Source organism: Cryptomeria japonica, chromosome 3 (genome assembly GCF_030272615.1).
Source record: "Cryptomeria japonica chromosome 3, Sugi_1.0, whole genome shotgun sequence".
NCBI lineage: Eukaryota > Viridiplantae > Streptophyta > Pinopsida > Cupressales > Cupressaceae > Cryptomeria > Cryptomeria japonica.
This window is the reverse complement of record NC_081407.1, coordinates 110,002,765-110,029,731: the sequence shown is the minus strand read 5'-3', so window position 1 is coordinate 110,029,731 and position 26,967 is coordinate 110,002,765. Positions and strand designations below refer to the sequence as shown.

The 26,967-nt window shown below is 34.8% G+C and overlaps 1 protein-coding gene across 3 annotated transcripts in view; it reads right to left on the bottom strand.

Annotated features, from left to right (window-relative positions):
- LOC131064909 (uncharacterized) overlaps window positions 1-22,548 on the bottom strand; it is an 86,429-nt gene extending 63,881 nt beyond the window's left edge. The window contains exon 1 of one of the 3 annotated variants that reach the window (XM_059218099.1): window positions 22,201-22,548. In XM_059218099.1, coding sequence (XP_059074082.1) covers window positions 22,201-22,207 — 7 coding nt within the window. In that variant the 5' untranslated portion in view covers window positions 22,208-22,548. Of the gene's footprint in view, window positions 1-20,873; window positions 21,117-22,200 lie in introns of those variants that run through there. The other 2 variants (XM_057999235.2, XM_059218098.1) reach the window with 2 other exon arrangements.
- Between the last annotated feature and the right edge of the window lie 4,419 nt (window positions 22,549-26,967).

Below are 26,967 nucleotides of genomic sequence, written 5' to 3'. Positions count from 1 at the left end.
CTGCCAAGTGTCACTATGGAAGAGGTTCGGCTCATCGTGTCCAGATACATTGAATCTGCAAAAAGGGAAACTGGACACTCACCTCAATGACAATAGCAATTATGCCACATGTCATTCTTTTGTCTGTTCTAACTGATAGAGTTTTGAGAAACCCTAATTAGGGTTTATAACTTTCAATCTGGGCCCTTGATCACTGTTTGATCTCGGTCGTTCATTGATTTCTGAAAACTATATAAGGCTACCTCCTCTCATTTAGAGAGTGTGAGGTTTTTGATATATTGTTGCATGAAGGTCATTTTTCAAAATAATACATTGCATGTGTGCTTTCTCTTAAGGCTTTGTAATCTTTGTTATCTAAGTGATTAGCATGGTTTCAATTTCCTCAACACATTAGTTAAAAGTTAATTTAGATTTACTTTCAAAGTTGTTAGACTTGAATGAAGGATTTAATAAGTATTAATTAACGATGTATCTCTGCTCATACTTTTGGTGAATGGATGATTTCCATTTCAATGTGCAAAGTTAGTCTGAGCCTATCCCCTGTGTATGCAAACATTTTGATCATAAGCACAACCTGTTGAAGATTGCACCCGCTTTGTGTAGTTGTCCTCAGTGTTGCAAAGCAAAGTGTGGTTACACCTAGTTAATACCGTCTCCAAAGTTCATAGGTTTAGATCAGCTTTCTTAACCCTGTCTCCTTTTTCCCTTTTTTTGAAAGTCTAAAACCCAAAAAATCCAAAAAAAGAAAGAACCTAAATTTGATAAATCCATCTAAGTCCAAAAGCTTGAAAGACATTCATAAACGTAAGTCCCCCTTGAGATTTTCAGCATACACTACCCAAGTAGCTATCCCACTAAAGTCGCTTGTTCGCACATATAGACCTTGGAATCAGTAGTGGTTTTTCAGGAGAGGATAGAACACCTTCGGGTATCTTATTCTAATGTTTGGTAGATGATAAAATGTAAACCAACACAACTTAGTCCCACTAATGTTTGAAGAGAAAGGGGTTGTCATATGGAAAGCTAAGAATAAAATTGAGTAATATTCCTCACTGACTGAGGATTGGGGACTTCTTTCCCCTTAAGTTGTTTCCTGGTTGCTTGGTGTTTTTGCTTAAGTTTCGGCTGAACTCTTATACTTTCAATATAATGTTAGTGTGCTGTTTTTGGCCATTTTTGGGTTGGTTTTGCTTTGCCCTAAGGGCTTCTTTTGTATAGGGATCAGGACCCTTGCTTCCTGCTTTTCTTAATCAAAAATATATCAACAGAAAATTTTAAAAAGATGCATAACTCATTATATGTTTTGAGAATTTTATCAAATGAACTCTTTACACAAGTCAAACAAAATACCAGAATAAATTTCCTCTCTGATTATGTCAAATTGTTACTACTTTAATTTTCTTAAATCCCTCTCTCCATATGATATCACAAATATATGATAAGATCCTTCAAACGGTATCTGTCACTTAAATAAATGGTTGTGTTACTTGTTGTCATGAAGTAATGTCCCCAAATTGGGATATACCTGTTTTTGACCAAAATTAACAATTCCAATACTATAATTTACTTACCATTAGCTTTCTAAAGTTAACTTGTTAAAGTTATTGAGTCTGAGAATTATTGGACCATTAATATCATATGAAATGATAAATAAATTTGCTATTAAACCCTAAACCCTGTCTTATCCCATAATCAACCATAATAGAATCGGCAAGGAAAACCTCAAAAGAGTGCCCAGAGACTGTTCAGCCCAACTGAGCCCAAGAGCGCAGCGCATCCAACTATACCGGCCCACCCCTTGTCCCACAAGTGGCAGGAGCATCCCACTAATACAATTCCATCATTTGGGGTGGCCTACTTAATTCAAGGGAACTGGTCTACTGCCTCTCCCTAACTTATTTCCTTCCATTCCACATATGAATGCTTGTGTGAATAAGGAAAAGGTAAATTTCATTAAATTAAAGAACGTAATAAATTGACAAGACTTATTAATATCACAGACAAGATATATTAAAGAACATAGATGTCTGACCATATTACTTTCAACTATGAATACACATCAAACATATTCATATTCATCATGCATACAGGCCTAAGTCAGAATTATGCTTCTTATTGCTGTATATATGTATATTTCTAATCTGATCTGATTTCCATTTTATCTTCTTGGATTGTCTTTTATGATGTCTCTTTTATTTATCACACACAAATTCTGATCTAGACTTCTGTAGATCTGCTTTTAATATTCTGATGTCTCATTGCCCAGCTTGCTTTCAAACTTTCCACTTTATGTCTCTTAAATACCTTCTCCGTGCCGCTTGACAAGAGAGGTGATCTTTCACTCAGGTCAACATTATAACAAATTTATTTAAATTATATTCCATTTACAAATGTCAGACAGCATTTAAAAATTGTTTTTAAGGCCTAAAAGGGGCGATCATTAAGGGTGGCGTCTCTTCTATTGGTCAGCCATATCAATTTAGCTGCAATTTACTCATTTATTTGTTTATTTATGAAGCTGTGACCACTTTCAGATTCACGGGGGCATGACACATGAATTTTGTATCATTCTTGTTTATCTACAACATATATGCCATTATCACCCGCATATACAAATAAAGTCTAACAAGCAATTGCATGAATAATCGAAGTCTGGACATGCAAATCATAAGAAAAATTATTTCATAAGATATGGAGATGACCTCAAGTTAACAGCAGCAAAGGAGAGAGATAAACAATTCATCAGAATTGCTGGCTAACAGCCAACAGATGTCCTTAGAAGAGATCAGAGAGACTTGAACATCTTTGAGGCCTTATCAAAATCAGACATAGGGGAGCAGAGGTAGATACAGGGAAAGAAACAGCACATCTTTTCACCTACAAAAATGCAACAAAGGACAAAAATGGGTTGGAATACTAGCGGGAGCATCAGGCTCAAGTAAATCAGTTGGAAGCTGAACTCTACCTCAAAAGTTTGCCATTTATCACAGGCCAAGAAACTATAAAATATAAAAGTCATCTTTCAAGAAAAATCCAGAGACTTGGCCAAATGAAAGACCAAGAGGATTGAATTAGAAACTTTATCAAAAGTATTACAAGATCCAAATTCTAAAATAAGGATGTATTACTGAATAATGAAATATTGCTATCGATTGCTGATTATGATAGAGGAAGAGAAATTACATTTAGAGGAAAATGGCGATGGGGTCACCTTCTAGGCACACCACCTCATGGTTTAAGACCGGGGAGTCCCATGAGGCCAAAGGGGCACAGAGGGTGCTGCCTTTGGGCCTAGGAAGGATGGATTTCCAGGGCACCCTACTGTGACAACTCTCCTGCCCTCTATTATAATGAATTAATGTGTGAATCATGAGGCTTAGAACAAGCATGACATGATCAGGGAAAATAGTGATAGGATACCTCACTGGGTACTCCACCTCATTTGGTATGGACTACACGAGGCCAAGGGAGACTGATATCTGCCCTTAGGCCTAGGATAGAGGATCTCTAGGGCACCCTATCCAATCACCTTCTTCTATGCTCTCTATTACTGCTTTCTCAACATAATATAGTACTGTAACTAGAAGTATATCTTACACATGCATGAATGATGTTTCCAAATTAATGGATATATTTAATAAAATATGGTTATTATATGTCTCCTAACTTACTTGCAGGGGTTTCAGTCAAGATAATAGGTATCTCTAAACCTTAATCTTCTTTGGTTGGGGCAGAAATAGGGCATCTCTGATTTGGGGACATTACAAATAACTAGGCATACACCATTAATTATACAATTCATAAGGTAGTTAATGTAGCTTCACATTAAGTGATCCAGCTATGATGGCTTTCAAAGCACCGCATTTCCATACAAGTAGGAGAACTCAAACCAGGCCCTCCGGCCCAGCAATTCTACCGCAACTACCAGAGTTTGAAAAGCATGAACTTCCCCCTACATTCTTCTTATTATTTTTATTATTTTGCTGTTATTTTTTTTCTATGTCACAGGGTTCTCCTGGAAACACCCCCCTCTCCCCTCCAGCCCTACACGTACCTGTATGGGTTCAGTCCAAGGTTAAGACAACTTTGGGTTCACCCCAAGGGGAGCCAGTCTGGGATTGAGACAACTTTGGGTTCACCCCAAGGAGAACTAAGTAAACCCAATGGCCCAAAAAAAGAAACTTTTTTGACTATTTTTAAAAACAAAAAGCACCCTTAAATGAGGGCATCATATTTTTAAGCTGCCATTGTTGGTTTTTTAAGGTTGGTACATTTTTCTTCAAAGGTGAGAGCTATGAAAGAGAAAAATTTACACCAACAAAGGGAAAGAGCTGCACGAGCAAGATTTATCCTTCAATGGTGACTAAATCTTGTAAAAAGTTTTGAAGATTTTTATTTTTTTTTAAATCAGCTTTTTAAATAAGTTTTGAATTTTTTAGAACCTTTTATGTATAATAAGGGGTTATAATGTCCTTTTTTTAAAGTTTTGTTATATTCATATAGAGTGGCTAGTAGTTCTATTTCAGTTGCTCCTAATGCAAAGAGCTCATTTAAATTTGATGCAGTGTCACCTTTTTGGTGACATACACCAATGATTCAACAACTTACTAGTGGTGGGGTCTATCATTAACATTGTAACCAATGAAGAAATGAGCATAAAAGCTCATACAGTTGAGTGAAAGCTCAATTGTACAATATATGATAGAGGTTACATATGGACATCTTTTGACACTATGTTGTCCACTCATTCAACTTGATATTTTATAAGATTAGCACAAAGATCAAGCAGGTCAAACAAATCTACATAAAGGCTAAAGAAATTAAAATGCTTGTGACCTAAGTGGCCAATTCTAGTACGGGGTTGAGTACGGGTACGGGGTTTCGGTACACTAGTACGACAATTTTTTTCTCTTGGGAATAGTACATTTGGCTACAATTTTATATATATAGTGTACTTGAACAATGGTGGTCCTATGGTTGGGCCCATATTGCACCACCACTCTTGAAAATTTGATAAGAGCTTGAGGTCTAGTGGAGCTTGAAGAAGTTGATCCTGCTGCAATGTTCATGAGGTTTTGGATTGTTGCATGTTTGATTATGAGTCTAGTAAATCTAAGAAAGTGTTGTGCGTGTCTACTTGTGTCAAAGATCTTGGTCCTAAGTAGAGGATTGAATGCACTTGTTAACCATAATACCTAATAATCATTGTAAATGCATACGAAACTAAAGGTGGAAATAGTAATTTATAAAATTATTTCACCATTTCCTTATTAGTTAGGGCATGATCAATGACTCGTTGAGAGTGAAAAGGGTCATACAAATCTAGTCTAAACAAATTCCATGTGTAACTCTAAGGTAAGGTTACCAGGTTTTCATCAAACAAACCCTAGCCAAAGAGAAACATTTAACTTTAAAGGAAACATTGAACAAATCCTTTCAAACAACTCCCAAACCAAATACAATCACAAGATTAATTTACAACTAACAAACCCATTGAGTTTTCATTTTCAACTAAAATAGAACAATCGTTAGTAGACAGTAATTAGATATATTACCATCTCAAATCACCTTTACAACCTATTGATGCAGTTTTTATGCACTATGCAACACAAAATAAAATAATAAGTATTCTATCCTCTCTTGAACAAAATCTCCTCTTATGCTAAACTCGTGATCATAGGAGGTGACTCCAAGGTTCCGAATGCCAAGTCTTGGCGTGCTCTTGGATAGACTTAGTTGTTTGATGTGATATTGTTGGAATCACAAGGGGGACTTACGTTGAATCTTGAATGCTTGAATATTGCTGGAAAGTGGAATTTCATTTGATTTGGAAAAATAGCAAAACGATAAAGAGTTGAGAAGGCTAATCTAATCCTAAGAATGCAAGAGCAATGGACAATCTTTGGTGAAACTCAACTAGACTTTGCTTTGTCATGCAAAGCAACAACTTCACAAAGTTTACTGCAATCTCCAAGGGAAGCGTATAATGTTCAAATCACTACCACAAGCATAGACACCATCAAGATGATGCTTATCAATGAATAAGTAGCAATTGAAGTTAAGCTTGGCTAAGATGGATCTACTTGACTACGCAAGACACTTTACAATCAGCAAGCTATTAGGAGTGTGGATGTACGAATTTCACCATTGATCATGCACAAAGTTCTTCCATTAATCTAAACATGAAATTAAACAAGAAGAAGAGACCATGCAAATTGCTGAATCAACACATAAAGTTCACCATATCTTCAATGAAATTGATATGCTGCTTACAACAAAGTCTTGGCAACAATCTTTGCCTTCTCCTCCTACTCTATTCTAGCTATTTAACATCTATCAACTATTGTCTACTACTAAACTTTTAACCTTTACAAATGAAGAAGTGGAGCCTTTTATAGTGCTCCCATTACAATGAGTGGCTCAGATTGACCCACAATCAATGTCCAAGATCGAAAGATGAAAACCCTAACTAGGGTTTGTTATACCCATTACAAAACATTTAATGCTTGACCAATGATAGATTTACAATAAAATGGACACATGTCCTTCCTTGAATTTCTGACCAATAGATGGTGAGGGTAGGTGCATCGAACTTTGTGCCTGCATGTGGTAGTTATCCTCTTTGATGGATGAGCCAAGTACATTGAATTTGGACATCTTATCTTGGAATGAAGTGATTGGATAAGTGATTACTTGGTGCCACCTTCGCTTGCCTTTGTAACTCATCACAAGTGTTGTAGGTGAATGAGGCATATCTCTTGATGCTCAACATTATCCAAGCGCTTGTAGTGAAGAATGGGATGATGATGGGAGATACTCCCAAATTGCATCATCTTCCTGACTTAATCACCTTCGCCCTAGAACTACCATCTTGATTAGTCTTGCTATATTGGCAATGATTCTTGGATATCCAGAGGAAATTCAAGATTGTGCAAAATTCCTTCCTTTAGAGCTTGATCTTCCTTGTATAATATTATCCTCTTGGTGTGGTGGGAATCCTTAATTCCAAGCCTGGAATTCTCTTGTTCTCTCCTTGATCTCTTCTCCTTGCCTTGTAGTGCTTTGTGTTTGATTCTTCGAGCCTTGATTCGCCCTCTTGCATGTAAGTGTGATCTTCCTTCCACACCTTGAAGTCTTGACTCTCTCACATTCCTTCGTATGTTCATCCCAATTGCATCAAACCTGGAACAAACATAATTTGAATCAAAACATTGCAAAAAGTACTTAATCAAGCTTCCTACTACCTTGTCTAAATCTGTTAATGAATTTTTTGATCATGGGAACATCTGATTTTAAGTCTGATTTCCCTTCTTTTGACATAATTCTCATCAATTTGAGTCTGATTTTGTATCTGATTTCTCACTTTTATATGTCTGATTGGATAGGTTTCAGGTCTGAGACATGCCTGATTTGCATTGGTTTCAAGTGGTGAAGGAAGTTCATGGATCCAATAGGGCAAAGAAAGTTTGTGCTCCTAGGAGGGCAATGACAATGGCTAGTAATAGATCAAGGATCTAAGAGGGCAAAGGAAGAGCTAGATTGTGGATTTGAGTGAGCATTGACAGCACTTGATGATTTGTTGATTGAATTATCATTCAATTTGCTCCCTCACTTACCTTGGATCAGAATTTTATAACCTTTTAGAAATGCTCAAGCATGGTCGGAGTTTTCACTAGGCAAAGAAGAGATGTCAATGCCTTGGTTGGGCAAAGGAAATGCCTCAAAGGGTATTCACTGATTTGGAAGGGCAAAGGAAATTCGCTGATTTGAGGGGTCAAAGGAAGTGCCTCAAAGGAATTTTGCGCTTTTGGGTGACCAAAGGAAGTTCGCGCTTTTGGAAGTCAAAGGAAATTTGCTGATTTTGGGGGTCAAAGCTGATTTTGGGGGTCAAAGGAAGTGCACCCAAGGAAGATCGCAGCTTTGAGGGGTCAACGGAAATGCAACCAAGCTAGATTGCAGCGAAACGCATCCAAGCTAGATCGCAGCTTTGAGGGGTCGAAGGAAATGACCTTAGGATGTTCAATTTTGCTTACTTAATCACCTTGCCCTAAGCCTCTTCGTGATTATTTAGACCTTAGCCTATCCTCCTTCCAAGAATTCACATCCTTTTAAACAATTTGCCTTAACCAAATTTCCGCACTTTATTTCTGATTTTGCAAGCCAATGATGATGATCAAATGAAATGAGCATCATGAAATCATTCATTTCCTAAGTCTTGAGAACTAATTGACCTCAATTCATCCTAAACAGAGAGACACGACCTGATCACCTCTTGTCAACCTGAGACACTATACTTCCTCAAGCACAATTTTAATAGCTAAAGACACTACAACTAACCTAGAAAGCAGAAAAAGTGGGGGTCCCCATTTGCAATGGGGTGATGTGTGAAAACATCACAACACAACCCATGGTCCCAACACCAAGATTACAACTATTGAAAATGGTGGAGCACGCACAAATAAAATCACATCACATCATTGTTGGACAACAATATTATATATATGTGTGTGTGTGTGTGTGTGTGTGTGTCGATTTATTTGGGATTATTTCTCATTGCATTGCACTGCTAGTATAGCCTTTCAATTTCACGTACCAAACTACCAAACCCCACTAAGGGAATAACACCCAACTAACCTATTTAATTACTAAATATTAACCAACACTTAAGTATTTATAAATTAACAAATAAATGTTAATTTATTTTATTATTATTCCAGTCTAAAATTATCTAATGATGTAATAAATCCTACATTCCCCCCTTATCACATCAATCCAAACAAAGGATGGAACATTGCAAGAGTTGATCATAGCAACCCTTCTAGAGACTTTGATGACATGCCTTCACCAATTCTCCTTGCTCTCCTAAGAAACACCAGTCTGACTGCATCAACAAATCTCCTCACTGTCAAACTTGCAAAACATTTGTACAACATGAGAGAACATAAAAAGTCCCATCCTCCTTGCACAATTAGATGGCAATTTTCCTATGAAAGTCCATGTCTCCTCCAAGTGTGTCAAAATCCATCCTCTAGTGTTGCACATGAGAGAACAACTCTCCTTTGAGTGCGTCAATATCCCTCCTCCAATGTTGTGGAAACAATCACTCCTCTAATATACAAAACAACCTCAACCATTGTAGACCCATTTAATAACCATGATGTCGAGCCCCCCTCACTCCTTTAAGGGACACAAATGTGAAACTCATGTAGTATATCATTTCTAAGGGGGAAGCTAGCTCGAAATGATTAAATTTCTCCATCCTCCAATTTGACTTGATACTCTCTAACTATTAGATGTAGCGTTCAAACCTTTGAAGACCATCTTAGGTGTAACATGGATAGCAAGAGTATAGCTATCATATGTAGCCATTGTTAAATGTAAAAATTGATAGGTGTTGGACTCAATCAAAAATGCACCTTTTACAATATGACCAAATTATCCTTATAACACATTATTCTCCATTTACATAACACATTAAAATTACTAGTCCAAAGCATACAATCTCAATTTTGACAAAACCTCCTTTTGCTATTTCCTTTCTCAAAAAACCTTAATTAGAAGTTGAGCTTCCAACTCTATTGTAGTTTTTTGTCTTATCAACCAAATAGAACAATATATAATCATAAAGAACTTTATAAGGGTGGAATCATTGTCCTCTAACATGGTAGGAGGTTTCCATTACACAACCAAACCTTTTAAGACACTTCTTAGGATATAAAGAAACACCTAAAGTTTAAAAATAAAAAATACTCTATGGACAACTTTCCTTATCATGAATTCCATCTAATTCAATTTTATAGAGAAACCAATACCTCTCAAGAGACCTTTTTCCAATGGCACACACTTTGCTATTACAAGCATGTGCTTGATCAAGAGATCTGCAAAAGACATTTGACAAGGTCTCTTCTTTGCTACAATCTCATGTAACATCAATTGATGTGTTTCTCCTTGCTCTCCACCATCTATTGCCAACCACTCCCCTCAGGCAACATGTAGTGGAAATTGCATTTGCTCACATCACTCTTTTGAACATCCCCTATGTGAGCTGTCACATTTTATGTCCATTGTCCTCTCTTAACAAATCAACATCTGTTCATCTTTGTTTTAAACTTTTCAAACCCTTAAACCTATTCGCATATTTTCAAAACTTTATATTCAAAATTCTAATGAACTAAGTAAATTTTCAAATATGAAAGGTGTAGACTCGATCCAAACTTCCTCATGTCTTTCCCTAAATTCCAAATCCTTAAGCAAAAAATCTTCAATATCCTCCACATGAATAAATTCTAGATCATCAAATGCTCTTCAAAAGTGCTCTACACGGCATCAAAATCTTCTTTTCTCACATTTTGTGAAGCATAAAGTTGGTCCCTAAAATAACAAAAGAGATAGATAACCCTAAACTTCACCCAACAAATGAAATAAAAACAACTTACATGCACCCACACTTTTGTTGCACAAGGATTCTAATAATTTGTTTCTTCAACCTATCATGCTTGCATCATTTGGATTGACTCTATAGAGAAATCTATATTTGTTGAGCACCTTAATCATCTCACATGCGCTCTTGCAATGGTGTTAAATTCCCTCATTGAATGCCATTCAACTCTAGACCGCGGGGACAAAATTAACAACTACTCTGATACCATATTAAAAATGGTAGAGTACGCACAAATAATATCACATCACACCATTGTTGCACAAAGTATTAAAAACATAAAAGGTATATTGGTTTATTCAAGATTATTTATCATTACATTGCATTGGTTAATATAGCCTTTCAATTTTTCATACCAAACTAACCAAACTCCCTTATAGGAATAGCTCCCAACTAGCCTCTTTATTTACTAACTATTAAATAATAAATTAAAATTAAAATGTGAAATTATTTTATTACTATTCTAGTCTAAAACTATTAAATGAGGTAATAAATCCAACAACTACAGCAACTATTAGATAAGAAGAGAATGGGTTGTGTAGGCTTATTCTTGCACAAAGAGTAAAGCATCATTAATACCACCAACACTAAACTCAACACTGACAAGATAGTCTTAACAAAGTCTCAATACCTCTTCACTATCTTATCAGCTTTGATATAGAAGCCCGGGTTATCACAATCACAATAGCATGAAATCTTTTGCAAAAGCCAATACTTCTTTTAGATAGTCATCAAATTTAATGTTTTCGAGTTTAAAAAATCACTATTTAAAGCATAGGATCTTTTGGGAGTGCCCTGGGAGCATCCCAACCGTAGCAGATTCCTACCCACATGGAATCTAGGGCATGGGATGCTCCCAAGGTGCTCCAAGGTGCTCATATCACAACTCCCAAGCCCAACCTGGTTGGGTATAGGAACATAACCCAACTCAAGAGATCCTGACAACATAGTCTATGACTAATCATCATATCTCACAAGGCATCTTTAAAACCTTCTCCAACTTGAACATGTTGTGACGTTTTCACACATCACCCCATTGCAAATGGGGACCCCCTACTTTTTAGGTCCTATTGGTCTTTTGGCGTTGGTTTGTTAGGTCCTTTCAGGGCAGTCTCGTCAATCTCCTCGGTTTGCAAGTGTTTGGGGGTCGATCTAATCAAGTCTGAAGCTCATTTGAGCAAATTTGGCTAAGTTTGGAGCTTGTTCTATCTGTTTTAGAGTTTTGCCCTTCAAACTTAGATTTGAGGCCATTTCCTTAGGGTTTTGAAAAAACTAAACGTTTCATTGGAATCATGACCCTTCAAGGAACCCACCAATGAAATTTGAGCAAATTCTGAGCAAATTTCTATTTTTAGAAAGTTCTTATTTTTAAGGATTTCACTACCTCCCAGATTGGTCTAATTTTGCCAAAAATCAAACTTCCTATTTTTAGCAGTTTCTATTTTTAGTAAGTTTCTATTTTTAGTGTCTTTGTGTTCTATTTAGCCCTAATCCTAACATTTTGGAACACTTACTATTTTTGGAAAGTCTCTTTTTGGCAGGTTCTTCACAGGCAAACACTGAAGACTGAGCATTCCTAAACATTTCTAAATTCGGAAAGTCGAAAAAGTAGGTTGACAGATCAAAAAGTGGCTAAGTATGGAACACCCATTCTAAAAGTGGAAAGCATCGAAAATATTTCAAGTCTGGCAGAAAATCTTTTCAATTCCAGATATGGCATCTTGATTTGGAAAATGGTCAAAAATTGACTAAGTATGGATGAGGAACCAATAAGAATCCTTGCTCAAGTGGAAGTGTGCAGGCATGGTCAAAAACAAATGAAATTCCTTGGCATAGTGGTTTTAGCGCCCAAGTCAAAGGTGGGGCGCTAAAATGGGGTGATGGAGGAATTTTCCTCCACCCCCAAAATTCCTTCATCTTAGTGTTTTAGCGCCCAGGTGCAGGTGTGGGCACCAAATCCAAGGCACCAAGGAAAAGTCAAAAAGTTGAAAAATCCTTCACTATGGTGTTTTAGCACCCAAGTCATGGGTAGGGCGCCAAAACCAAGAGGCCAAGGAAAATGTGAGCAAAGATAAAATTCCTCCATGAAGGTGAAATGGTGCCCTGGGTATGAACTATGAAGTGAGGACTCAAACAGGGATATGATGGAATTTCTCCAAGACATAATTTTCTTCCATCATGTCAAAATTAAACCCAAGATGGTTGAGGGGCGCCAAAACCAAGGCACCATGGAAAAACCAAAAAAGATGAAAATTCCTCCATGGGAATGATTCAATGCCCAAGGTCAAGTATGGGGCGCTAAGTAGGAGATTACAAGGTAAAGTTAAAACTGTTAAAATTCCTCCAGCGTGCTCAAATGGCGCCCAAGTCAAATGTGTAGCGCCCAAAAGGAGATGTCAAGGAAAATCAATCAAATCAAAATTCCTCCACAAGTGAGTTCCAGCACCCAAGGAAGAAAGATGAATTCCATGACAAGAAAATTGGAGTCAAGGAAAAATTGAAAAAGAAAATCCCCCCTAGAAAAAATTTTGAAAAATCCAATTTTCAAGCATCAAAATTCATCTAAATTTCAAAAAAAAATGAGATTTGGCAAAGTGAGAGAATTTTCTCTCTCCTGGACCCTGGAACTCAAATTTGAAAAAATTGCTAAAAAACATATTGTGGTGAAAGCGGTTCAAGACAAGAGATAGAGAGGACCTAAAATAACTCCCTCAAGACATGATGAATTCAAAAAGCACAAAAAATTCCTTCCTCAAGGAACAAATTTCCAAAATTTCTTCTCCAATTCCAAAATGTGCCCAAGGTTGGAAGCAAAACATGAAAATTAAAGTTAGGGAAGAAAACTTCAAGAATTCAAAAAATTCCTTCCTTAAGGAGAAAATTACACTCAAGATGAAGAAATTCCAAGAAAGTGAAAAATTGACTAAGTGTTAGAAATTCCTTCCTTCAGGACAGAATTCCAGGAAAGGTAAAAAAATCCACTAAAGTGTTGGAAATTCCTTCCTTCAAAACCAAATTCCAAGAAAGGTAAAAAATTGATAGTGTTGGAAATTCCTTCCTTCGAGACAAAATTCCAGGAAAGGTGAAAAATTGACTAAGTGTTGGAAAAGGTGAAAAATTGACTAAGTGTTGGAAATTCCTTCCTTCAGGACAAAATTCCAAGAAAGGTAAAAAATCAATTGTGTGTTGGAAATTCCTTCCTTCAAGACAAAATTCCAGGAAAGGTGAAAAATTGACTAAGTGTTGGAAATTCCTTCCTTCAAGACATAATTCTTGGAAAATGTGAAATTTGGCTAAGGATTGAAGAAATTCTTTTCTCAAAATCAAGGTCAAGAATGGGCGCCAAATGAAGGGTATGGAGGAATTTTCCTGAAGCAAAATTCCTTCACCATGTGTTTTTAGCGCCCAAGTTGGAGATGAAGTGTTGGTCAGGGGTGAGGAAGAAATTTCTTTTCGAATGAAGAATTCCTCCACAACATGAAATTGACATTGGAAGAGAAGTGTGGAAATCCCAATCAAGGAAGAAATTTCAAAATTCTTTCTCAGAGAAGAAAATTTGCCTAGAATGAAGAAATTTCAAGGCAAGGTAAAAAAAATTGGTCATGAGAGAATTTTCTCTCTCCTAAATTCTGGAGCCTGAAATGGAAAAATTCCTAAACAATAGGAGATGCTGAAAATCAATGGAGAATCTTTTCGCATGCAATCATCACATTTAAGGCATTATGGCAAATTCTTTTGCATGCAGTTGTCGCATGTGGAGATGATGGTGCATTTATGACAGGCGATTTTTGCATGGAGGAATATTCAATTGATGTTGGGTGAATTTAGTGAACAATGGTGCATTTAATGCATTTTGGATACTGATTGTAATGGGATGGAATTAATCAAATATGGGCATAATGGGCATTTATTGTTGATTCCCACCTTGTTGCATCATGTGTGGGGAATCTTTTAGGGAGAAACCCTAATTAGGGTTTTGCATGTAGTCAAGGCTTGAAGCCTATATAAAGGGGTGACCCCCCTCATTTGTAAGGGGAGGAGAGATTGATTCAGAGATTGTTGCGATAAGTTGTGAAGTAGCAAACTTAATACATTGTTCAATTTGATGGTGTATTCTTGTTCTATTTTATGACTTGCATGATCTCACTCTCTTCACTTAGAATAAATTTGCTTTTAAGTTGTTAGATGAACGAGATTTGATGGGATTGCTTATAGTGCAAACCCTTTCTCATACCTTTGGTTAGTAGCTGATTGTTACTAACTTTGCAAGGTTAGTCTAAGCCTTTTATACGTGTGAACCTAACTTCAATCATCGGGTGGATATTGTTCTATGATGGTGTCCATCGGTGGTGTGAAAAAATTATTGCACAACCTTTGAAGATTGCACCGCCTCTATGTAGTTGTCTCCTAGTGGCAAAGCAGAGTGCGGTTTGGTTTCACTTGAGCAATCCCTATCTCCTTGTTCTTAGATTTAGATTAGATTAGAGTAGCGTCTCTAAACCCTTCCCATTTACTTTCTGCATATCTTAAACCCCAAAAATTCTAAAAATGAGATTCAAAGCTAAATCATTCGCGAGTAAATTCCTTGAAAATTGCGAAATTGTTTAATCTTCTTTGAGTGTACGTAAGGCCCCTTGGATTACTAGTATATCACATCAGCCAACTTAGTCACGTACATCACATATAGGAACCTTGGAGTTGATTGTTTGATCTTACCGCTATCTTAGCACACAATGGCACTTTGATCAAAAGAGATTGAAGTGAGCATTAGGCAACTTTATTCTGTGTTCAACATTTTCATTAAAAACATGTCAACAGAACGTAATTTAAATTTTATTTTTTAGTATATTTTTAATTTTTTAATTGTTGATATATGACTTGTCATCTATCTTTTAATATTTTAATTTTCTTATACCATGTTAGGTTGTCGAACTCAATTTGCACCACAAATGATCATCTTCAGACAACTTGTGAAAGTGTGAAATGCATTATGCACTATGATCATCAACACTCTTTGGAGTGTATAGAGACAATCAAATATAAAAAAAGCCCATCAATCAAAGCGTTAATCCTAGATGATGAGTGGTGAGCTCCTGTGGAGTATGTTTTGAATTTCATTGAGCCCATCATCAACATGATTAGGTATGTTGATATAGACCATCCATGTTTGGGTAAAATTTATGATGGAATGGACTTTGTGGTTGAAAGAATAAGGACAGTAATAGAAGTCAAGGAGTGTGACCACACAAAAACATTTTTCAGAAGGATGCAAAAGGTTGGAACAAGATGACCACACCCTTACATCTCATAACATTTGCTTCCTCAAAATAGTATAGCTCAAATATAGTTCTTTTGCCAAGTACAAAAGCACCATATAGGAATGAAAAAATTGTTGTTGGCCACAAGACTACATTCAAAAGAATATTCCCAAATGTAGATATACAAAGTATTGTTTTGAGTGAGTTTGGCCACTTCATATCTTCGAAGAATCATTTTGTTTCCACTCTTCAAGAGAAGTAAAAAAGAATGCTCATGAATAGTGATACATACATGGGCAAGGCTCTATTTACTTGCAACCTCTTCCAATTAAAGTTCTCTCTCAAGTGTGCATTTTTTTTAGTTTTCTCTTTTTTATTTAATACTATACATTAGAGTACACATGCATTCACTCACTCGATTAGTACAAACAATGGGGAGCAAAAAAAGCTAAAGATTTGGTCTTTACGCACTCCGACTTGCATCTCTTGTCACATAAGAAACTTGATTACAATGAAGGGGTGATGAAGAATCAAGATCTAACTCATGAATGTACCAAAGTAAATACTACAATTGCACAAATGGCCAAAGCCTCTATAAATGAGGCAATTTCTACACATGACACGGCTAGTGGGAGTGGCACTGCAACTGATTATGGTTTAAATAAATTAAACTAATGTTGACTTTGATGATCTCGATAAAAAGCAATATGAAGATTATTAAAAATTGATTGTCGTTTTAATCGTGTATTGACATTTGACAAATCAGTAATGTCACACCCCATTTTTTAAAAATTAAATCATGTTACATTTGCATTGTTTACTTTTGGATAATCAAATGATGCAAATAAAAATTATGAAAATTTTGGAATATATATAGTTTCCATGATATGATTATCTTGAAATGTATTTAAGTGTATGAGAAATATAAATATCAATTTTTAAATGATGAAAGAAATATACATATCCATGTAGCACATTCTTCTTACTTCAAACAGATGTTCAAAGATGTAAATTGTTGTTGGTCCCTCATTCATTGTCCTGGAGAACATACACTATGCACTACACTCCTTAACAAAGAACAAGGTGAGTGTGTTGATGGAAGACATGAAACAATGTTGGATTAGGATGGGCTGCTCTATTGAAATGGATGGGTGGACCAATATTAGACATCAGCCACTTATCAACATCATAGTCACATGTTCAACTAGCTCATATTTTCTTATAGCAATTGATTGATCTAGGAAGCACAAGGATGTAGAGTTCCAATTTGATATTTTAAGAGATGCCATAGTGGAGGTTGGGGCCTCCAATGTTGTGCAACTGGTCAATAATTCGGCATATGTGGGCAAATTAGCTAGTTTGATGGTGAAGGGTGCTCACAAACACATCTTTTGGAGCCCTTGTTGTGTTCATGCGTTGAACAACGCATTGAAAGACATAGGGAAGATAGATTGGGTGCACCAAGTGATTATAGAGGCTAAAGATATTCAGATTTCTATTTGCAACCATCACACCTCACTTGCTCTCTTCAAGACATCTTCAAATAAGGAATTCCTCAAGCGTATAGAGACAAGGTATGCCAATTATTTTATTTTGTTAGAGAGGATGCTTGAGGTGCACGAGGCTCTACAATAGATAATGGTTAATTCAAAGTGGAGTAGATGGTCTAATGCAAACACTGTGGAAGAGAAAAGCATCAAACAAAAAATTCTTAATGATGATTGATGGTTCAATGTGAGGTAAAAAAATTGTTATTAATATTTTTAAATAACTTGTTGATTTTCATTTATTAATAAATTTATAATTTATAATTTGATTGCTGATTTTATTAAAAAAAATCTAATTTTAATTTTTTAACTTCTCTTTTTTCAAATTTTTGTTTGTATATATATTTTCTCATTCATTCCACCAATTGTGGATGTCATTAGATATGCTAATACAAACTCCCCAAGTCTTGGAGAGATTTATGAAACATTTGACAGCGTGTTTGGAGAAATGAAGCAAGTAATTTCTACCAAGGATCCTAATTTAAGATTACGAGCAACAAGTTAAGCCCATTGTGATGCGGCAGTAGAACACTATGAACACCCTGCTTAATATGGCAGCCTTTGCTCTCAATTCCAAATAGTATGCACCAAAACCTGGTAGGTTGCCTCCTCGTGAAGATGAAGAGATGAAAGAAAGGTTTATGAAGGCCCTTGGAAAGATGTATTCTTTGACAAATCGAGTTTACTTCGCATACAATGTCTGGCCTTTACTAACCTCCATGGTCCAACATTCAGCAAACCAAAGGCAAAGATAGATAAAGCTACATTATCTCAACAAGATCCTATTGGACAATGGACATGGTATGGGAAAGATGCACCAGAGTTGAGGACACTCGCTATTTGCCTCCTTTCACAAGTTGCTAGTTCATTTGTTGCAAAGAGGAATTGGTCCACATACATCTTTATTCACTCTATCAAAAGGAATAGTTTGACCTCTAGACGTGCAAAGACATTGGTAGTTGTGCATACTGCTTTGCGACTCTAGGATCGTTAGACATTAGAGTATCAACAGACTTCAGCTTTATGGTGGGATGTCGAACCAAAGGGTGTTGCCCAAATTGATGATAAGATACATTAGGGATTGGTTGGAGTTCCACTAGATGGGCAAGCCCCTCATACTCATAGTGGGAGTGACTCAATGCAAACTCTGATTTTGATGCAGTGTTGGCAGACGTCAATTAGAGGCAGACGTCATACTTTCCATCACCATGTTTTACAGTTTTTTACGTTTGTGACTTTGTCATTTTGAGATTTGCTGTGCAAACTTGTAGCCTTTGGGCACTTTGGTGTATGTAGTATTACTATTTTTCAATTCTATATCATACACACATTGACATGAATTATGGAAGCAATTAAATATTAATTTGTTCAACTCTCATGTGAACTCTATTGTTGTGTTTTAAGGATTCTATAATCTATATTACAAAATGATTAATGCTTTATCAATGTTATCATATGAATATTTGAAATTTCCCTATTATTTTTAAATATTATATGGCTGTTGTAATGTCCCCTAATTAGTTATACTATAAATTATCTTAAATTTGCCCAAATCTAAAATAGGTAATTAAGTTTTATGGGAGTACCTTTTTATACTGGTTTCCTACAACACAAAATTAGAGAACAGATATGAAGTAATACTTATAAACTGAAACATATGCTAATGAATTATATTGAATGATATCAATTTTTGATGTATTAATTACCATTAGTATTATATTTGTTAGATAAAATCAGATTATTATATTTGTTAAATGAAATCAGATTATCATATTTGTTAGATAAAATCAGATTATTATATTTGTTAGATAAAATCAGATTGTAAGTTAGTTGCCATTCTTTATTATCCAATTTCTTAGTGCACTAGGGTAGGGTAGTTGGATAGGGTGTCCAAGAGATCCTCCCTCCTAGGCCCAAAAGCAGATGCTGTATCCCTCTTGGCTCCATATGGCAGGTGTTAAGCATCCATCATGGAGTGGCGCACCCAATGAGGTATCCTATCATCATTCCCCCTCATCACAACCACGTTCCCTCTTAAGCCCAAGAGCAGATGCTATACCCCTCTTGGCTCCATGTGGCAGGTGTTAGGCATCCATCATGGAGCAACGTACTTAAGAGAGAGTCCCTCATATGCAATGAACGACTTGTGATATTCTAATGAAGTTATATTTGTTATTCAATTCAACTAATTATGATAATCAATTATACTTGACATAATTATTATACTTCCATTACATTATATTGCCTCAGTGTCTTATATCAGATTGTCAACAGTGCTTTCTGTTAGTGCTACTTTATATCAGAATTATTCATTATTTGTCATTGCTGCATCTTATATTATTAGCACTATACAGCATTATAGCAATTTATACAAACTGAATTTGATTGCCTTATTCCTTCTGGATTCATTAACAGATGTGTGTGTGTATTATGTCTAATAGTGTTGTTATGTATAACCATTTTAATGCTGTTTGAATAATTATATATTATTTGCTTCCCAACTTAATATCATATTAATGCCAACCATTTGATCAAGCTTATACACAACAGTTATATTGAATGATATACAAATAAGATTTTAAGACATATATAAATTGCTGACTGTTATATTCTAATATTAAATCAGAAGTCAATCTTATACATATATTAAATCAGAAGTCAGTCTGATACATACTTGTCACTGCTGGCTCCTATTTCTTATCCCTGCTGGCAGCCTTGATAATCCCTTCCTATCCTTGCTGGCAGATTTGATTTTCTGTTTCCCGTGTGTCTCCAAATTGGCAGGGGGGTATTTATCCTACCCCATCGTGGTGGAAAGCCACGATTCTCTCTATTTGGTAGCGCCCCTTTTTGGAAGGGTCGCTACCTTCTCATCCAGCAGGACCCTCCATAATCTGATTTGGAGTCTACAGAATTATTTCATATGAATGCTTATCGTGTCTTGGGGAAATCGGTCAAACAAATAATATATATTTTAATACAATAACATCACTTAATATTATTAAGGTATATAATATAATGTATATTATATTGTTAATGCATCATTTTTAATATTATGTACATTGTTAAAAACATCATTCAAGATATATAAAATGTAAATTGATAATATTATATAATATCATTTTTAATATCAATGTATAAGTTTAACATGATTTTAACATATTATATGGCAAAAAAATATATTAATTATTTCTACTATGAATAGGGGGCATGACAGCTGTCCCATTTGCTGTCCCCAAAAATGGTCTTCAAAAATCCCATCCCCATTGACGCATCCCACCGTCCCCATATCTCGGTGTCCTGGAAACTTGATGGAAAATAGAATGCAATATAAAGTTCTACTTTCCTAGATATCATTTTGCAAGGTGGCCTTATCGCTTAGCGATCTTTCTCCTTTAAAATGCCAAAATCTTTTGCATGTGACTATATTTAAATGTTGTCATAAAACCAATGCCACACAAGAATCTATAACTCTCTTCAATTACTTGAGTCAAATATTTGTTGAATGCATGTCCTTTTGGTGAGTTCAAACTATTAAAAAATGTGAACACTTCATCATACGAGATCTGTTGATCATGGTACACGTGAAAAAATGTCTATCTGTACATGAACAAGTTTAAGATTAAATACCTCAAATGGACCTTGGTCTAGTAGCAAGGTAGGGTTCAAGTAGGTACTTGGCAAGGTCCCTATGTTATGCGGACAAAGTAATAAGGATCAACCCAAGGTAGGCTGTGCCCTGGAACCAGAAATCCCTTGAGGTGGCTTCTATTTCTAAGCCTAAGAAAAATCTAGGCTTGATATCCATTCATTGTGCACTAAAGGATGAGAGTTGAGTGTTATCGTGTGCATTGAAGTATGGGAGTAGAGTCAACCTGTGCATCACAGAATCACACCAACATGTTATTCATACCTAGCATTAAAATAAAACTTTGATATATTCATAAAATAATATCCTATTAAAATTACTAGCTCCAAACCGAACTGTACTTATAAGCTCAAAATCCATGTTGCATAATGTCCGTAAACACTATAAAAAATACACATAATCCTCAGCACGCCAGGCCATTTACCATGGCCCTCTACAAACTAGAAAAATTCATTATAAGTATGTTAAGACTCTGGTCTAGCAATAAGGTGGGGTACTTATCTCCAGGATGAAATAGATTCAAAATTCAGTAGGCAAGCGCTCTGTGCCAATGCAACTTATAAACATGATAGAGTAGTTTCTTTCTATTATTAAGCATCTGATGGAATTGTAGAGAGTTAGATAGGTACAGAAACCAAGTAAATTGTATTAAATTATATAGAAGGAGGGAAGCCATTTCCCACTAATCATAACAGCCATTACTCATGTCAATACAGACACACAACAAATAATTTGAAAATATAGTTGCCCAGGAGTCCAAACGGGTTGTTGTGTAATAACTCTGACCGATTAGTGGCTGGAGTTTAATGACTAATGATTATGAGCTACATCTAAGGGTGACCTGTGTTTACAAATCTTTAAAATGTGGTGTTGGTTCAACTGGTGCAGGATGCTATGCCCAGAAAGAGTTCAGCAGGATTATTAATAAAATTATTCTGTCCCACATATTGGCCTCCATAGGCCACTATTTATAAAAAGAAAAATTCCAGATAAATGGAGAACACTATTCCAAAACCTAATCCCTAAACGCTAAATCCAGTAATAGAAACCTAACCTAAACTTTATTATTTATCAGAAACATTTATATGACAACAAATACTTTTCATTAATTATTTAAACCATAATTTTAGCAGGGCCATTGCTGCAAAAAAAAAAATAGAAAAAATATAGCCATAACTTCTGAAGAATAGTTTACTCGGTCAACCGAATAAAAATGTCTTTCAGAAAAGTTTCCTCTTCTTTTCTCAAGTGTTACCAATTGATTGTGAAAAAGATACAAGCAATGAAGAATTTGAAAAATGAAATTACCCGGCATTACGCAGTCTCTCGCTGTTCTATTGCATGGAAATTTGCCCTTGATGATTTAGTGTCATTCCTCAAGCTAAATGGAACATCCTCGTGCTTTTCAGTAGACACACCGACTTACAGTGATTAGGAAGGAAAATGCTCTCCTTTGTAGTTAATGAGCTGATTTTGGATATATATATTGTTTAAATTTAAACATTGAAAGTTCAAATCTGCGATACCCTCGCCATTTTCCATTTGTCTCCTTTTAACCAGAAATTTTTAATTAAGGGGAAGGATATATTAGAATCTTTTTCTATTTTCATGGAGTAGGAATTTAAAACTTAAAAATAAGGACAAGTTTCTTTTATCCTTTCTGATAATTTAAAATTTGAATGGGAATAATTGGACTGCTTAATTTCAAGCAGAAATTGTAATTAAGCAGTTCCATGGGGACATGTGGTAAGCTTTGAAAAAAGGAGGCTGAAAATAAACTAAGCTTTGAAAAAAAGGAGGCTGAAAATAAACAGTAGATGTGGATGGAGAAGAATGACAAGTCGCTCCATAATTTTTTTCCCTCTTTTTATGTTTCCATTGTTTTTTCTAAAAATTTTATGAAAATTTATTATTTCTATTAAAGATTATATAAAAAATACAATTTAAAATAACTTCTTGATTTTATAAGCAAAAACATTTTACTTTCATGGGCCACCAGCTCCACAAATTGCTACTAAAAAAATTTAGCAGCAACTGCTAGCCAAAATAAGCTAAGCAGCTGCATGGGGACCTGCCCCAAGAATGTTTTATTTGTCATAGTATAGGGGAGGGGAGCCAAACATGTGCACCCTAACTTCATGGGTCTACGTGGAGTGTCATGTGGACTTCAAACTCATTTTTTTGTTGTTTATGTAGATCATTGAGTGGATTAACAGAAAATATTTATTTTTAAAAAATTTAGTTTGTTAGCTACATATAACATGATGATTCGTCCAAGTGTCAAAATTTTGTCATTTTGGTGCAAAACTTGTCATGGCCCACCCCATCAACGTGCATAATTTACTACCCAAAATGGACATGATGGTCGTAAGGCATTCTATCACATGGTTGCCCTTATATCCAACTTGTTCACATTTATTAGTTGTCGCCACCCTACACTCTTCCTTGCAGTCGTATTAACTATGTTTTCCTTCTCTTTACATCAACCACATAGCTTGCAAATTTCGAGCAAAAAAACATTCAATGTTTTTGACTCCTCGTCATTTGAGCCAACTTTCCCTCCATTCTCTCAGGGAACTGCCTCTTCTCAATTATTCGACTCATTTCACACCAGAACGTGTTCGCCAGGGTTTTGAGAACATGCTCGCTTCAAATACCATGTAAACTTCATCTTCAACAATGGTTACGCTCCCTCTCTTCGTTGATTCTTACACCATGTAAACCCTTCAAGTATATGCATAGGTATACATTTGAAACATTTGCTTTCAGTTGTTTTTTCTCTACATGAAAGGCAAAAGTGTTGACACCATTGTTGCATTTACTTCCTCTCATTTGCATCTTGTAGGTATCAACGGGAGGAATCTTACACGACCCTAGAGAGAAGGAATGATAGGTGTTTTGGGAGCCTACATTCAACCCAAGTGAAGAGTATTCCACACTAAGGCCCCATTTTCTTCTTTTGCTTATAATGTTTTGTTTTCTCCTAATTTTTTTAATTATTCTTGTGAAAAATTGTGGGTTGTTGTTTGGATTATTGTTCTAACGAATTGTTAACTTGCTTATTTTCTTTATATGTACTCCAATGTTTTCTACATTTGTGGGTGCTTATTCTACGAAGTTTTTAGGTATTTTGTGTTTATGAACACTACATCTATGTTCATAAATACACATATATCACAAAAGGAAAATTACTCTTTTGTTTAAACTTCACTACTATTTTACAAATTATAATGTTGTTGGTTAAAACAAAACTCACTATTAATAATTATTTTTTTCAAGCATCACTATTAATATTCGTTATCTACCATTTTTTGGTGGGGGTTAACTATGAAATCTCTAAAATTTGTTTCCAATTTTTAGGCATCATTGTTAATATAAGGGTTTTAATTTATAGCCACTTCTTTACTACATCAATCAAAGTAGAAGAAACAATGGTTTTTTAAAATGTAAGTAGGGTTTTTGTTGATAGGATTTACGTTTTTTAAGTTTATGTAACTAGGGTTTATCGGCCACCATCACCCTACACTCTTCCTTGCACTAACATTAACTTCGTGTCTCTGCCCCTTACTTCCACTACATTGTTCCATTTCATAACTACTTGAATTCTATCATACTACAATTACATACATATATACATACATACACACATACATACATATATATACATACATACATGTATGTATATGTATATGTATATTTACATGTACACATATGTATACATATATGTACACAAACACACACATATATACCTATGTATGTATATGTGTGTGTGTGTACAATTTCTCCTCAAGTTTCTAAACCCTTAATGTTCAACATCCTCACGCTTTATTTAGTTTCTTAAACCCTTCCTTACTATTTTACATCGTCATTTTTTGTTTACATCCCTAAACATGCTTACTATTTTACATCATTGTTGTATTATGGTATTAGTTTGTAATTTAAACTCCTACTATTTTACTATATACATTTCTTAAATTATTTTATTATTTTACATCTTTATCGTATTAGTTTGTTAATCCCTTATTGTTATGTGTGTGTACGCGTGCATACATATATATGTATATGTGTATAGGTATGTGTATATGTATATGTGCATATGTATATACATATATTTATATACATACATACATCTGTGTGTATATATATATACTCACACACGCACGCACGTATATAACAGTAAGTGATTAACAAATTAAGATCGTAATGCAATAAGGATGTAAAATACTAAGCACATGGTTTAAGGATGTAAACAAAAAAAGATGATGTAAAATAGTAAGGAAGGGTTTAAGAAACTAAATAAAGCATGAAGATGTTGAACAGTAAGGGTTTAGAAACTCGAGGAGTAATTGTACACACACCCATAAATACATAGGTGTGTGTGTGTGTGTGCATATATATGTGCACACACACACACACACATATATATACATGTATACGTATACATATGTGTGTGTGCGCGCGCGCATATATACGTGTACACACACACACATATTTGTGCGTGTGTGTGTGTATATGTATATATATGTACATATATGTATATATGTGTTTATATGTGTGTGTGTGTGTATATATATATATATATGTATGTATGTATGTATACATAATACATGTATGCATATGTACATATATAGATATACATATATACATATATACATGCACATATATAGATATACATATATACATATATACACATACACACACACATATATATGTATGTACATGTATATATGTATATATGTATGTACATGTATATATATACATACACATACATATGTATGTATATATATGTGTATATACATACACATGTATGTATGTGTATATATATATACATACATATGTATGTGCATATATATATACGCATATGTATATATACACATACATATGTATGTATATATATACATACATATGTATGTGTATACACATACATATATATATACACACACATACATATGTATGTGTATATATATATATACATATATATGTATATATATACACATACATATGTATGTGTATATATATATATATGTATGTGTATATATATATATATACATGTATATGTATAGATATATACGTATACATGTATACATGTATACGTATACATGTATATATATACACACACATACATATGTATGTGTATATATATATATACATATATATGTATATATATACACATACATATGTATGTGTATATATATATATATGTATGTGTATATATATATATATACATGTATATGTATAGATATATACGTATACATGTATACATGTATACGTATACATGTATACATGTATACGTATACATGTATACATGTATACGTATACATGTATACATGTATATGTGTATACATGTATATATATATACTCACACACGCACACACGTATATAACAGTAAGTGATTAACAAATTAAGATCGTAATGCAATAAGGATGTAAAATACTAAGCACATGGTTTAAGGATGTAAACAAAAAAAGATGATGTAAAATAGTAAGGAAGGGTTTAAGAAACTAAATAAAGCATGAAGATGTTGAACAGTAAGGGTTCAGAAACTCGAGGAGTAATTGTACACACACCCATAAATACATAGGTGTGTGTGTGTGTGTGCATATATATGTGCACACACACACACACACAGATATATATACGTATACATGTATATATGCACGCGCACACACACACACACACACCTATGTATGTATGGGTGTGTGTGTACAATTACTCCTCGAGTTTTTGAACCCTTACTGTTCAACATCTTCATGCTCTATTTAGTTTCTTAAACCCTTCCTTACTATTTTACATCGTCTTTTTTTGTTTACATCCTTAAATCATGTGCTTACTATATATGTACATGTATATATGTATATGTGTATTATATATATAAACAAAAAAAGACGATGTAAAATAGTAAGGAAGGGTTTAAGAAACTAAATAAAGCATGAAGATGTTGAATAGTAAGGGTTCAGAAACTCGAGGAGTAATTGTACACACAGACCCATACATACATAGGTGTGTGTGTGTGTGTGCGCGTGCACGCATACATATATATGTATATATGTATATGTATGTATATACACATATATA